A 14728-nucleotide genomic window follows, 5' to 3' on the forward strand; every position below is an offset into this window, starting at 1 on the left:
ACAAAAGGATAAGTAGGGCCAATGAGACAAAGCCTATCTCCAAAATGTTTGAATTTTCCTACATGAGACATAACATGTCTCCTCCATGCTCAAGATGACTCTTTTATTACCTTTATAATGAAAAGGCTCATAATGCTTAAGGGTATCCAAAAGACTGGGCAAGTCTTGAAAATAAACGAGGGGACGGCTACTTGGACTAAGCGAGTCCTCTATGGATGGGCTTGGGCTAGCGCCTTCATCGCCCTTGCAATGAAGGCAGGGACTACTGTCCAAGGGTGTCTAAAAAGGTTGAGTGAACCTTTAACTAGTAAGGGATAAACATGCTCTGACATTATCAATTTGCTAAATCCCTTACCCCTTGCACTAAAGGAGTAGATTAAAAAAAAAAAAAAAAGGTCTTTTAGGAAATTCAAAATTTTGCAATGTCAGCATAAGGAACCTAATAGAAAGTCAATAATAAGGTTCTGCTCTAATAATCATGTTTATTCAACATGTTTTTCTTTCATAACGTCATCCCAAATATGTTTAAAAAAAATTAATTTGAGCTAAGATGCATAAGGGATAAACAACCTGTTTAGTACATTTAAAATGCAGAGAGAAATGAGATATGGCTCAAAAACTTTGTATCCTGACATCTAAAATTAATCAAACCTGGAACATCATTCGTTTAAAAATATATATAATAATATTATTAATATTTTAAAGATAACATCCTGTTTAAATTTAATCACTTTATTACAATGAAATGCATCATGAGAAAATAAAATCTTATATGAATGCATGACCACTTTAGGATCTTATGAGAACATATCTACTTATCAAAAGAAAACAAATAACCCTTTTTGTGTCCTATAACATAAAAAAATGTGTAGGATAAACTATCTGCAATTATATTCATTTCCATTTTTGTAAAGATTAAATAAAAAGAATTCACAAAGAACATGCATTGGTTACAAAACTATAACATTTCATCACCACAAAAAGAGTATATGTATCTCATTAAAATATGATCCTGAACGATCGCAATGCACAAACGTGAGATCATTAAATAGCTATCTAACAACCATGACCAATTTATAGATGAGCTAAAGAGCAATGAAATTAAATAAAAAAATTCATGCAATGGAGTGTGATTTATGGTACTGATAATATTAATGTTCTACAAAATGAAAGTATTAAAGAATAGCCATTCTATGATCATTACATAAGTAAAATCACCATGTCAGAGTGATGCTAGCATTATTAAATTTTTATTAGAATTCAAAAGAGGAAGAAAACAACTGACTCCAATTATTGATAACACCACGGGATACATATATAACAATGACAGTGTGAACATTCTCATGCTATTATTTATGGTGTCACAAGTTCACAACCAATTGAAATCAACACAAGTTCCATATTTCAGCACAAATGTCAATATTAAAATCAATTCAAGTCTAGGTGAAACTCATACCCTGCACTTCTTTATTTAAGTCATTGTATTTTTCATTTTTCATTTTTCTTATCTAAAAGTACTTATCTCAATCAGTGCATTTATTTATAAAACTCTATCATAAAAATTCTTATGAAAGCTCTAAATACACATAACCTGCTAAGGGATAGGAACAACTCTCAGTCACGGATACCATGAATTAGATGATGTGAACAAAGTAAACATCATTGTTACAGCCATGTGAGTTGAATTGGTATAGGGCTGCAACTCGAGCCGGGTTTTACCCGACCCGCATCGACCCGACCCGAAAATAGTCTGGGTTGGGTTCAGGTTTCATGGGTTTCGGGTCGAGCCGGGTTGAGCATTCAAAAGCCCGCATGAATCTCGGGTCGAGCCGGGTTTGAAGGGGCCCGACCCGACCCGACCCGAGTTACATAAGTTATAGTATGTACATTTTTTTCTATTGTTAGTTAAAAGTTAAAAGGGAAAACCCACGCACCCACTGTTATTGTATGTGAGTGTAATTTCTGCTTCTATGAGTTGAGTTGATTCAAGTGTTTGATTCAGCATTGTTTGATTGTAATTACAACATTGTTTGATTACAGCATTGTTTGATTCAAGTGTAATGTGAGTGTACATCATTGTTTGATTCAAGTGTAATGTGAGTGTAATTTCTACTTCTATGAGTTGAGTTGCCTTGCCAAACAAGAATTTTCCTTAAAAAATTGCGTCAATGTGAAAAAACCTGACCCGAATCGACCCGACCCGGCCCGAGATTTATCATGGGTAGGGCCGGGTTTGGGAATCGTGGGTTTTCTGGAAAAAAACCCGACCCGACCCGACCCGAGATATTTCTCGGGTAGGGTAGGGTTCTCCAAAACCCGACCCGCCCGACCCGAGTTGCAGCCCTAAATTGGTAGACTGATTTCAAAGATATGATGGTAGTTGAGCTACCATTGGGGTGAAACCATGAAAAGGGCAGCAATGAAGATGATGGTAGTGGAGGTAAAAGAGATGGTGGTGGGTTCAAACATTATCCAAGGTGATAATACTTCTACCCAATGTCTAAATTTTATACCACTTTTAACACTTTCCTCCTCAAATCCAAACTTATCAATACAATCCATGAAAAGAACACATCATTATCGGTTCATTACAACAATGGAATTATAAGACACTATCTTAGGAAGAATACTTTATGAGCAGAACCTTATTAAAATTTTCACGATTTTCAAATGACCTAGCAATTGACCCATTCTATCTCTTTTCCTTCATTCTTAAAAGAAACAGTAGTAAAACTATAAAAACAAAGCTATTGGTTTACTAACCTGCCAAGATTCTAAACATGAATGCACATTTGACCAAAAGACAATATTAAAAACAAGGAACAAAAAACACTTTCAACAAAATTTATTCCAAGAAAAATCTACTTCAAGATGTATCCTGGTACAGATTGAAATTATATCCCACATGAAACAAATCATAAAAATCCATGCAATTCTGTCATACCCTTGCCAAAAAAAATTACTTTTGCCAAACGAGAAGAAGTCAATTTCCAACAGTAGCTTGATTAAAATATAAAATTAATCCTCAAGTATATAATAACATCCACTTATACATATGATGCTACTTGGAAGATTACTTTTCACGAGCCTTAAAAAGAGTAGAAAGTTCCTTTCCATTTTTATATTTTTCACACAACTCCTATGATCTCTTTGGACTGGGCGTGCTTTAAACACATGAATCAAAAAACAATATGAATACATTTGTTCAGGTCATAATTTCATACAAATCAAATCATTCGAACATGAAAAATTGAGAAATCTTATAGATTACAAATTCAATCATTCAATCACAGAATAATAAGTATATATATATTTTTTTAAATAACTGAAATATATCATTCATTTTTAAGATACTAATTCAAACAACAGAATCACGATGTTTTCTTCAAAAACTGATCTATAACAGCTTAATAATATTGACTAATCCAATTAAGCAACAAAGAATACATTCAGAGAAGAAAAATCAAAATTAAATTTTAAACATGTTCGGACATAGACAGATCAAGTAGCAGAAAAAAAAAATCAAATGAAACTTACCTCTTACTCTTTTCTTTACAAACTTTGTAATTTTCAACCTCAGATCTGAAAAGTTTCAAAGATCTCTGAAATTCACAGAAAGCTTAGGACCAACATCAATTGATCCAAAGCTTAGAAGGCAGCAGATGCGAAGATGTGTTGAACTTATGATTTACACCACGGAATTAGGGTTCCAAATGCTAGAAAGTTGTAGATCCGAAACTTTATCTTAAGCTAAGGTTTGAAACGAAGCAAATCTAAAGCTAATGAGAGAAAAGAGAAAGACAAACAGCAATCTCGCCAGAATTCCAGCAAAAATGGCCGGAAAAAATGGAGTTAAGGTTTGGATCTATGCTTTTAGCCTTGGATCTAGGGTTTCAGGTTATAAACTGTAGATCTAAAGCCTTTCAGGTTATAAACTGCAGATCTAAAGCCAGATCTAAAGCTAAAATGTAGATTTAAGATTTAGCAAAAGTAAAAACGAAGATTCTAGGGTTTTAAAATCTTGAAAAAGGATAGTAAGGAAAGAGAATTAATGAGATCTCAAAGTAACAGAACAGAGATAAAGAAGTTTGAGGAAGAAGAGAAGATTGGCCGGAGTTTGAGTTTGCCGGAGAAGCGGTCTGATCGAAAAATATGCCGGAGGCTGATCGGAGAAGAAAGAGATGGGGTTTGGGGAATTTGAGGGAAAACGAAAAATCTCTCTCTAATTTCCTTTTCTCCTTTTTTCTTTTAAATCAAGGTTAAGATGGTATTTATAGTATAAAAGTATGTGGATATTGGCACTTCAAGTTGATGGGCGCACGAAAAAATTGATGAGCGCGCCCGCAATTCTTGTTTTATTCAGCCATGCACGTCATTTCCAGGACAAATTCGCCCCCCTCTCAGGATAAATGCAACCCCCTTCTGAACTTGTACCACGACACTTATCTCGGCCCGTTCGCTAGGTAAACGTGCTCGGATTCTGACAAAAATTTGCAGGGACCTTGGTGGGATCCTAACCTAGCCTAGGGTGAATTTTGGGGTCTCAACTCAATGATTTGGTGGGGTTTTGCACAAATTTGGAAAGATTAGGGCATGGTCAAAATGGGGTGTCTACACTATTGAATATTTAGGCCCAGTTCGTTTAAGGTTGTGACATCCGATTGTGGGCTTACAACCAATTATCGGGCTCAGATGTTTATTATTGGACTCAGAATTAAACATCTGAGTCCAACAATTGGTTGGAAGCTCACAATTAGTTATCACAATCTTAAACAAACAGGGCATTAATAGTTTAGATAATCGTAATATGTGGCCCCTGTCTTGTGCCATCATACAGTTTCTCTAATGTGACTTGGCCCGGTTGAAATGGTTTGGATCTTTGCAGGGGCGATGCCAGAAATTTTGCACAAGGGGGGCAAAAATTATAGTAAATTTTTTCCTACTTAAAATTAAGATAGAAAAAATTTCTATCTGAAATTTTGCACAAGGGGGGCAAAAATTATAGTAAATTTTGCACAAGGAAGGGATATAAAAATGGTAAAATTAAAATTTCAAACTTATTTTCTATCTTAGGGATGATTGGAAAGGGGGGCATATTTTTTAAAAAATGAGGTAAGTATAAAAAAATATTAAAAAATAAAGTTTTTTTTTTCCCAAAAAATTAAGGGGGGCAATTGTCCCCCTTGCCTTTCAAGTGCCATCTATTAGGAAATAATCCTAACGGTGGATGTGACTTTTGCAAGATTCGATGGTCGAGATCATTTGGTTAGTTAATTACTTTTGTGAAAAGTCATTAATGAAAAGACTTTATGTGAAAATGTATAAACGTTTAAAAGAGACGTTTGGGCAGAGGGATCGGCGCGATGAGGAGTCGCATCTCTTCCCACAAACGCTTATAAAAAGAACTCTTGGGTCCTATTTACACACAACGAATTTGTTTCCAAACTTTGAGAATCCACGCTTGAAGAGAAAGGAAACCGGTCCCCATCACCGACTATTGTGTAGCAAAGAGAAACCTAAGAGAAAGAAAAACAAGATTCATGGCTTTCGGTATGTCTTTTTCTCATTTCAATTTATTCCATATTGTTATCTATGATTTTCTCAATGTTGAATCGCTAAGATCCGTTGCCGGTGTTCATATTGTATCGAACACTAATATGTGGTATCAAAGCCACGGTTCTAGTGAGAAAACGGCGAGAAAATCCGATTGATATAGAGTTTGTGAAAATTTTATTTTTTTTGGGATTTTTTGACATCGCCGAAAAACGGCGTGCCGCCGGAAAACGGTTGCTCCGACCAGTGATTTTCCGGCATGGATGTGAAGTTCGTCGAGAGACGAGTTCAATGGAACAAACGGTTCCTAAATCCGATGTCAAACGAACCCAGAAAATGAAATCGAAATTTGTTGTTTTTTTTCGGATTTTTCTGAAAATTTTTATAGAAATAATAATATTTTATTGCCAAGGAAGACGATGAACAGTGTTTATAGTTTAAAAGGGCATGAATAATTATACTTACACTCCCTGGTTTCATACTTGCACTCCACCCGTTTTCTGAATTCGGATTGCCTACTAAGGGCATATTAGGAATTTTATATAGGAAGAGTCAAAAGTGCTATTATTATAATGGGATGAATAGTGTGCCCTGTGTGACCGTTCAATTCTATATGGGAAGAGTCAAAAGAGGTATTATTATAATTAGACCTGGCAAACGGGTGGGTCGGGCCGGGTCAACCCGCGGGTGATGTGGGTGCGGGTCCACGGGTCGGGTGAGGAAATGACCCGCATTTTTGCGGGTCAGAATTCACGTGACCCGCGTGGCCGGGTCAACCCGCGGGTCACCCGCAAATAATATGGGATTGTAATAATTCTCCGATTTGACCGCATCTGTTTTTTCCGTAATTGTCATAACCTTCTATATTTTATTGGTATTTGTTTCGTAATTTTAGAATTTTATAACCATTTCTATGTAATTTTTCATTTCAAAATTTATAACTTTAGCTTTTTTTACTTTTTTTGTGTAATAATTACTTTTTTTCATTTGCTAGCAACATTTGCCATGTGCGCATGTGCGCATCTTTGCACCACGATGGCCACATGCGGAGAAGTTGCCATACGAGAAGTTTGGTAGCAAATTTTTATAAAATAAAAAACAGATGGAAATGTTTTCAACACTACTATTTCTTATGAGCGCACTCTCACTTTATTAAAAGTATGGTATGGCCCACACCATAGGATGATCCAAACCGTCCATTAGATGGGCCATAGCCTAAATAGGTTATGCTCCAAAAATCATTTCCATAAGATGATCCTAACCCTCCAATCTGAATGTTAGAGGGTTGATCCTAACCTTCTATAGATCGGAGGGTTAGAATCAACCAATGGAAATAATTTTGGGGCATAACCTATTTAGGCTATGGCCCATCTAATGGACGGTTAGGATAATCCTATGGTGCGGGCCATATCGTACTTTTTATAAAGTGAAGAGTTCCCTCATAAAAAACAGTAGTGCTAATAACATTCTTAAAAAATTAAAAAATACTGTAAAAATGCGAGTGCCCGCGGGTTGACCCGACCCGACCCGTGTTTTTGCGGGTTGGGTCACCTGCGGGTTAATTTTTGACGGGTCACTAAGTCTTAGACCCGTGCCCGCAAATTTGCGGGTGGGTCGGGTCGACCCGCGGGCACGGGTCGCTTTTGCCAGGTCTAATTATAATGGGATGAATAGTGTCATGTGGCCATTCAAAGCATGAAGTGTATTGCACAATTAAAAATAATAATAATAAAGATGACGTGATGAATAATGTTGCATGTGTAATATAATATTTATATTATACGGCGTCCCCAACTTGTCCTGAGTCGTGATGCTGTGACAACCCACCTAACCTCACAAAATTAGAACCTACCCAACCCAATCATCATTTTGGCCCTGTCTGCCATTATTTTTATATTGTGACCAAGGTAGGACCGGTTTCTTGGGGTTTTTGACCCTCCTGGACCTATTTTGACATTGGTTTTGGGTTTTGAAACTTCTTTTACCTTTTTTTTGTGTGTGTGTATTCTGTACGAATTTTCCTTTTGGGTCGCTTTCTTTTGGTAAAGACGGTGGTTTTGAATCTCTTTTTTCAATTAAAGCACACTAATAAGTGAAGTTTCAGAGTGGGATTCTTCTTACTTAGGTGCAAGGCAATCTCTTTTTATAAGGAGTGTAAGTGAAAGGGAAAACAATAATACTCTCTGAAACATGGTTTTGATGCAGGAAAAAGCGATATAATCAATAAAGAAACTTTGCTGAAATATGTGCACAGGTATTTCAGCTTTAATTCTTCTTCTTCTTCTCTCTCTCTCGTTTGGATTTTTTCCATACTAGAAGAAATATTGCATGCTGCTGTTGTGGGTTTGGCTTGTTTGAGAACCTATTTCTATTTTTTAGATTATTTAATGAAGATTGCATTTTTAATGTTTGGGGGCATTTTGGGAATCAATGGTATAAATTGCTATCTTATATGGGTTCCTGAATGAATTTCTATTTCCTAATTTTCTTACAAACTTACATTTTAGTCTACGGGTGGCATATTGCTGAAAGTAATGTGTACAAATTTGATTTTAGGTGGGCCCACCGTTGATATTATGTCTCCTATCCATGGTTTAAAATTTCGATTTCGGTACCGGTTTCGGACTTCCCAAAACCAAAATTTTGTAACGTATTTAAAAAAAAAAATGATTTCAATTTCTCAAAATTTCGGACTGAAATTCCGAAATTTCGGCCAAAATTTTGTAAAGGCCAAAATTCGGAATTTCGGGAAATTTCGGTTTCGGTCTCCACCAATTTCGGATTTCGGTCGAAATTTAAAACCATGCTCCTATCTGATTTTCTCTATTCTATTGAGTTTCAATTTATAGGTCATCCACGGCATTAGTTTGCTGCCCTTCCCCTTTCTCCAAAATGCAATTGGCTATGGGAAATGATATCTACACCCTTTCATTTTAATAATAGCTGTTAAATACTATATGGTAAATCCTAGTCACCTCAACTGGGATTAGCATTCCTCCATATAACTACTAGAAAGTGAAACGTCCTGAAATTAAGTACTTTACTTTGAAGTAGAATCTCATCGAGTAGAGAAATCGTCCCTTGGATTTCCAAATTCCTCGGCAATAGTACGTGACTTTCTTGATTCTAGTTTTCTTAATTTTCCGATGAAGAGCCATTCCATTTCTCACTCTTCATTTTCATTTTTACTAGCGTTTTGTCCACATGAAACGTCAACTTTGCATTTCTTACAGCTTCTCTCTCTCTCTCTGAGGAGACAAAAGAGAGATAGATACAAGCCAACAGAGACACAGGAAGTGAGATTTAAGAAAAGCTACTTTAGTAGTGCACAATTAAGATCACATATAAAAGAAGTTGTCTTTTAAATCGAAGTGCTTCGATCATGGAAAGTGAGGCTGCGAATTCAAGCTACTATGAGATTCTTGGTGTTGATAAAGATTGTAGCCAAGATGAAGTGAGGGTAGCGTTTAAAAAGGCTGCACTAAAGCATCATCCTGATAAGGGTGGAGACCCTGAGCAGGTTTGCTATTTCCATGTTTCCCATCTTTGTGTTTCTTTCTTTAGCTCTTGTAAAGTCACTGCTGTTTTGTAGTCCATATATGTATATTGCTTGATGACACTATGGGTCTACTTGGGTCGAGCTTTTCGGGGATAAAAAAATGAATGGGATTCAATCGGAATTCAACGTTTTAGATCCATCTGTGAGGAACCCGCACTAGATGGGACTACAATGTATCGACTCACAACCCAAAATAGTGTTAGTGATTTTGGATTTTCAAAATCATATATTTTGCATGTTTTAGTGTTTTGGAAAATGTTTTATCAAAAGCGTTTCGGAAAAAGAAAATGTTTTCTTAGAAAGATTTGCTTTTACAAAAGGATGTAGAAGTGTAGTTGAAAAGATAGTCCCGTACCGGATGAGAGAAAGGAAAGAGAAGGGCTTATAAAGCACTACACTTTTCTAATTCTTGTTGATTGCACATTGGGTTGAACCCATGGTTGGACCCGCGGGACGGTGCAACGCACCGTTCGCACACGCGCACTTGCGCGCGGCGTGGGCAATGGGCTATAGGGTGCATAGTGGCGCACTATGCACTTCGCACGTACGCAACGTCGCGATTGGAGCCTTTAATTTTTTCAGATTTGATCTGCACCGTTGGATCAAGATGAAGGTGGGGTGCGATCCACACCATCTAACACCAGGTGGTCTACAAAATGTGCAGAATTCAGTCGTTTCATATAGAAAACGAATTGGCAATTCTGACATACTTTACACTCTCTTCTACACTCCTACAAAATCCCCAAGTATTTATATATACTGTTTTTCTTTTGTTTACTGTACTAGATACTGTTTTTCTGCAGAAACATTATCTAGAAATTTCTCTAAGGCTTGAAATTTCGGAAGGGCATTTCGGGTTTGATTCCGCTAGTGCTACACGTCATCAAACATTAGTAGGGCTTCCCTACTAGGCTTCATTGTATCTTGGAGGCAATTCACGGATCCTCTTTGCACACTACTAGTGGGGGCGAATCTTGTCTTAAGGAAAGTGATATCACGCCTTGAAGCAACAAGTTTCTGTTTTCTCTCAACAACAGTACCCTCAATTTTTTCTAACAATCTTAAGACAAGAGTATCTACTGTTGTTTCAATGGCACTTTTGTTCGGTTCGTCAAATGACCCAAGACTTTGTCAAACTCGAACGTTTCGACAAAGAAAATTTGAAGCGCTGGCAGAAGAAGTTGCACTTCATTTTGACATCACTCAAAGTAGTCCGGATAATCACTACTCTAAAGCCGGCAGCAAATGAAAATGAAACTTTGGCGGAGGCTCGTGCAAGGATGAAGTGGGAACAGGATGACTACATTTGCAAATGGCACATCCTAAATGCTATGTCAGATACACTATTTGACATATATCAAGGCATGGGATCAGCAAGTGAAATCTGGAATACACTTGAAGCCAAATACTTGGCGGAAGATGCCAGTAGCAAGAAATTCACTGTGAGTCGATTTTTAAATTTTAAAATGGTAGATGATAAGTCTGTTATTGATCAATTACATGAAATACAACATGTAATTAGTCAAATTCATTTGCAAGGCATCCTTCTTGATGATTCCTTCATTGTCCCTTCAATTATTGACAAACTTCCACCAACTTGGAAAGACTTTAGAAAAAATCTAAAACACAAGAAAGAGGAAATATCTATTGAAGACTTGGCTCAATGCCTCAGGATTGAGGAAGAGTCAAGAATCAGAGACAAGAAAGAAGATGAAACTGTATCCTCTAAGATCCATTTGGTGGAAAATGTCAAGAATTCGAACCAACAAGGAAAAGGCAATTGGAAGATAAACAAACACCCTGAAAAGAAGACTAATAAGAATAAGAAAAGAAAGGGTGCTTGTTTCTGGCAAACCAGGCCATTACAAGAGTGAGTGCCGACTTCTTAAGGATAAGAAGTCGGGTGCACCAACAGACAAAGAAAAGTTTGTCGCCATGATTTCAGAGGCAAATATGCTTGAAGATGGCAATGATTGGTGGATTGACTCTGGTGCGATGATGCATGTCTGTAAAGACAGGAACCTGTTTTCAACTTATGAAACAGTTGAAGATGGAAACGTGTTATACATGGGAAATTCGTCGACAGCAGAAGTCAAAGGGAAGAGCAAGGTGGAACTTGAGTTCACATCCGGCAAGCGACTCACTCTAACCGATGTCTACCATGTACCAGAAGTTAGAAAGAACTTAGTGTCTGGAAGCTTTCTCAACAAGAATGGCTTCAAACTTGTATTTGAATCTGACAAGTTCATTCTTTCTAAGGAGGGTACTTTTGTTGGGAAGGGATATATGTATGAAGGGATGTTCAAACTTAATATCAATAAAGTGAATGTCTTTGCTTATATTTTGGATTCTTCTTTATCTTTATGGCATAATCGTTTAGGACATGTAAATACTAGGAAAATGAATGATATGGTTAAGTTAACCTTAATTCCTAAATATGAAAATGACTTAGTAGATAGATGTAAAACATGCATGCAAACCAAGATAATCACTAAGTCGTTCCCTAAAGTAGATAGAACTTCTAACTTGTTAGATTTAATACATAGTGATGTATGTGATATACATAGTGTTCCCACAAAGGGAGGTAAAAAGTACTTTGTTACATTTATTGATGATTATTCTAAGTACTGTTATGTTTATCTACTTAGTCATAAAGATGAGGTTTTAGAAAAATTTAATATTTATAAAACTGAAGTCGAAAACCAATGTACAAGCATTAAATGTCTCAGATCAGATAGAGGTGGTGAATATCACTTTCCTCATTTCTGTGAATCAGTAGGCATAGTCCATGAAACTTCTGCCCCTTAGACACCACAACAAAATGGTGTAGCAGAAAGGAAGAATATGACACTTACTGAAATGATTAATGCTATGCTTGTTAATTCTGGTTTAAATAAGAGTTTTTGGGGTGAAGCCTTACTTACGGCTTGTCACATTTTGAATAGGGTACCTAGTAAGAAATCTAATATAACCCCTTATGAATTGTGAAAGAAAAGGAAACCAAACTTAAGTTACCTTAAAGTTTGGGGTTGTAGATCTATAGTTAAAGTCCCTAAACCTAAGTTAAGAAAATTAGGTGAAAAGGGTATTGAGTGTATCTTTTGGGGATATGCTAGTCACAGTAAGGCCTATAGGTTCTTAGTTATAGAACATAATTATTTCATAGATGTCAATACCATAATTGAGTCTAGAGATGCTATTTTCTATGAAAATAGGTTTACTTCAATTCCTAAAAAAATTGAACCTACAACTTCTGTAGATCATCCTTTAGAATTACAAACAGAAGTTGGTGAACCTAGTGTACAACCTAGTAAAATAAGAAGAAGTTCAAGAGATAGAAGGGATAGGAGTTTTGGCCCTGACTTTGTAACCTACCTGGTAGAAGGGACAAGAGAAAAACTCCAAGGTTCTTTCTTGTTAAACTTAAGCATAGAAAGTGACCCTCAAACCTATGGAGAAGCCATAAAGTCACAAGATGCTGCTTTTTGGAAAGAAGCAATTAATGACAAAATGGATTCTATCATGGGTAATAAAACTTGAATTTTGGTTGATCTACCACCTGGGTCTAAACCTATAGGATGTAAATGGATATTCAAGAAGAAGATCAAAGTAGATGGGACCATAAAAAAGTTTAAGGCAAGGTTAGTTGCCAAAGGGTTTACTCAAAAACCCGGTATTGATTACTTTGACACATATGCATCAGTTGCTAGGATATCTACCATTAGAGTGTTGATTGCCCTTGCTTCTATATACAAACTTCACATTCACCAGATGGATGTTAAAATCGCATTCTTAAATGGTGAACTTGATGAAGAAGTGTATATGGAACAACCTGAGGGATTTATTCTGCCAGGTCAAGAGCATAAAGTATGTAAGCTTATCAAATCTTTGTATGGGCTTAAGCAAGCCCCTAAACAATGGCATGAAAGATTTGATAAAGTCTTATTGTCAAATGGTTATAAGATACATGAGTCAGATAAATGTATATACAGTAAATTTAAGGGTGGCAAAGGTGTTGTTATTTGTTTATATGTTGATGACATGTTAATTTTTAGTACCGATATTGAAAGCATTCAAAGTACTAAATCATTTCTTTCTCAAAACTTTGATATGAAAGATATGGGTGAAGCTGATGTGATTTTGGGTATTAGAATCATAAGACAGATCTTATTCTAACACAATCACATTATATTGAGAAAGTTCTCAAAAAGTTTAACCATTTTGAGTGCTCACCCATTTCAACACCTTTTGACCCAAATATAAAGTTGTATCTTAATACTGGCAGGACTATTTCTCAACTAGGGTATGCTAGTGTAATTGGTAGTCTTATGTATGCTATGACTTGTACTAGGCCAGACATAGCATTTGCTGTAAGTAAACTTAGTAGGTTTACCAGTAATCCTAGTTTTTCTCATTGGAATGCAGTCTATAGAGTTTTAAAATATTTAAAGAAAATTATAGACTATGGTTTATGTTATAGTGGGTATCCAACTGTAATAGAAGGATACACTGATGCTAGTTGGATAACTGAGCGTATAGACCATTTATCAACCAGTGGGTGGATTTTCACCCTTGGTGGGGGAGCAGTCTCCTGGGCCTCTAAGAAACAGACATGCATAACAACTTCAACTATGGAAGCAGAGTTTATAGCTCTGGCAGCATGCTGTAAAGAGGCGGAATGGCTTCGGAATTTGTTATTGGAAATTCCGTTATGGTCTAAACCAATGCCATCGATTTATATCCATTGTGATAGTCAGGCCACACTATCAAGGGCATATAATCATGTTTATAATGGTAAGTCCGGACATATAGGACTTAGACATAGTACTATAAGAGAGTTACTTATGGAGTAGTAACTATTGATTTTGTGAGATCGAGCCAAAACTTGGATGATCCATTCACTAAAGCTCTTGCAAGAGATCTGGTGTGTAAAACATCATTAGGGATGGGGTTAAAGCCATTAACCAATAGTCACCAATGATGGAACCTCAACTCAACACTTGAATAAACATCAAGTCTTGAGTTCAATGAGTCCAAGTACATCATATGGAGTGATTGCAAGTACTATAATCTGTATTATTTGCCATCCCAAGGTAAAGTGCATGGTACCTGTAATGTTTAAAAGGAGAAGACTGAGTATTTAAACTCTTAATAGCCTCATAACATAGTGTTGGAGTGTTTTAGTTACAGGGGCACTCTTGATAAGCCTACCTATGTGAGTGTGGGAGTGGTGCCGCTTCCTATGAGACCTGGCTAGTCTCTAGAGCGCTCATGAAACCAAGATATAGACACAAGACCAGTACATGTGTCGATTTTAGAAATTGCCCAAAGAGGTGAAATCTGGTGTGTGAGACGTATCCGGTTAACCAAATAGAATAGCTAGTTCAAAAATACGTCTACTATGCAATTCTGGTTAACTTTGATATGTCCTCACTAAGTGAAGGTTCAAATTGAGAGATACCTTCATCTATGCATAAGATTTTCAAGTCTGATGAGAAAATTTTCTTTGATTTTGAAAATGGTGGGGGATTGTTAGTGATTTTGGATTTTCAAAATCAAGTATTTTGCATGTTTTAGTGTTTTGGAAAATATTTTATCAAAAGCGTTTGGGAAAAA

At 36.4% G+C, this 14728-nt stretch overlaps 1 protein-coding gene across 2 annotated transcripts in view; it reads left to right on the forward strand.

The window, feature by feature from the left end:
• Positions 1-7570: 7570 nt before the first annotated feature.
• Positions 7571-14728, forward strand: part of LOC143886781 (putative helicase MAGATAMA 3) — a 28950-nt gene continuing 21792 nt past the window's right edge. Inside the window, exons 1-2 of one of the 2 annotated variants that reach the window (XM_077390898.1) lie at positions 7571-7807; positions 8787-9073. In XM_077390898.1, the coding sequence (XP_077247013.1) occupies positions 8936-9073 (138 nt within the window). In that variant the 5' untranslated portion in view covers positions 7571-7807; positions 8787-8935. The remainder of the gene's footprint in view (positions 7808-8786; positions 9074-14728) is intronic. The other variant, XM_077390899.1, reaches the window with a different exon arrangement.

The sequence above is a fragment of the Tasmannia lanceolata genome, unplaced genomic scaffold (assembly GCF_043159265.1).
Source record: "Tasmannia lanceolata isolate RefF3 unplaced genomic scaffold, GAP_Taslan_0.1 ptg000011l, whole genome shotgun sequence".
In the NCBI taxonomy this organism is placed as follows: domain Eukaryota; kingdom Viridiplantae; phylum Streptophyta; class Magnoliopsida; order Canellales; family Winteraceae; genus Tasmannia; species Tasmannia lanceolata.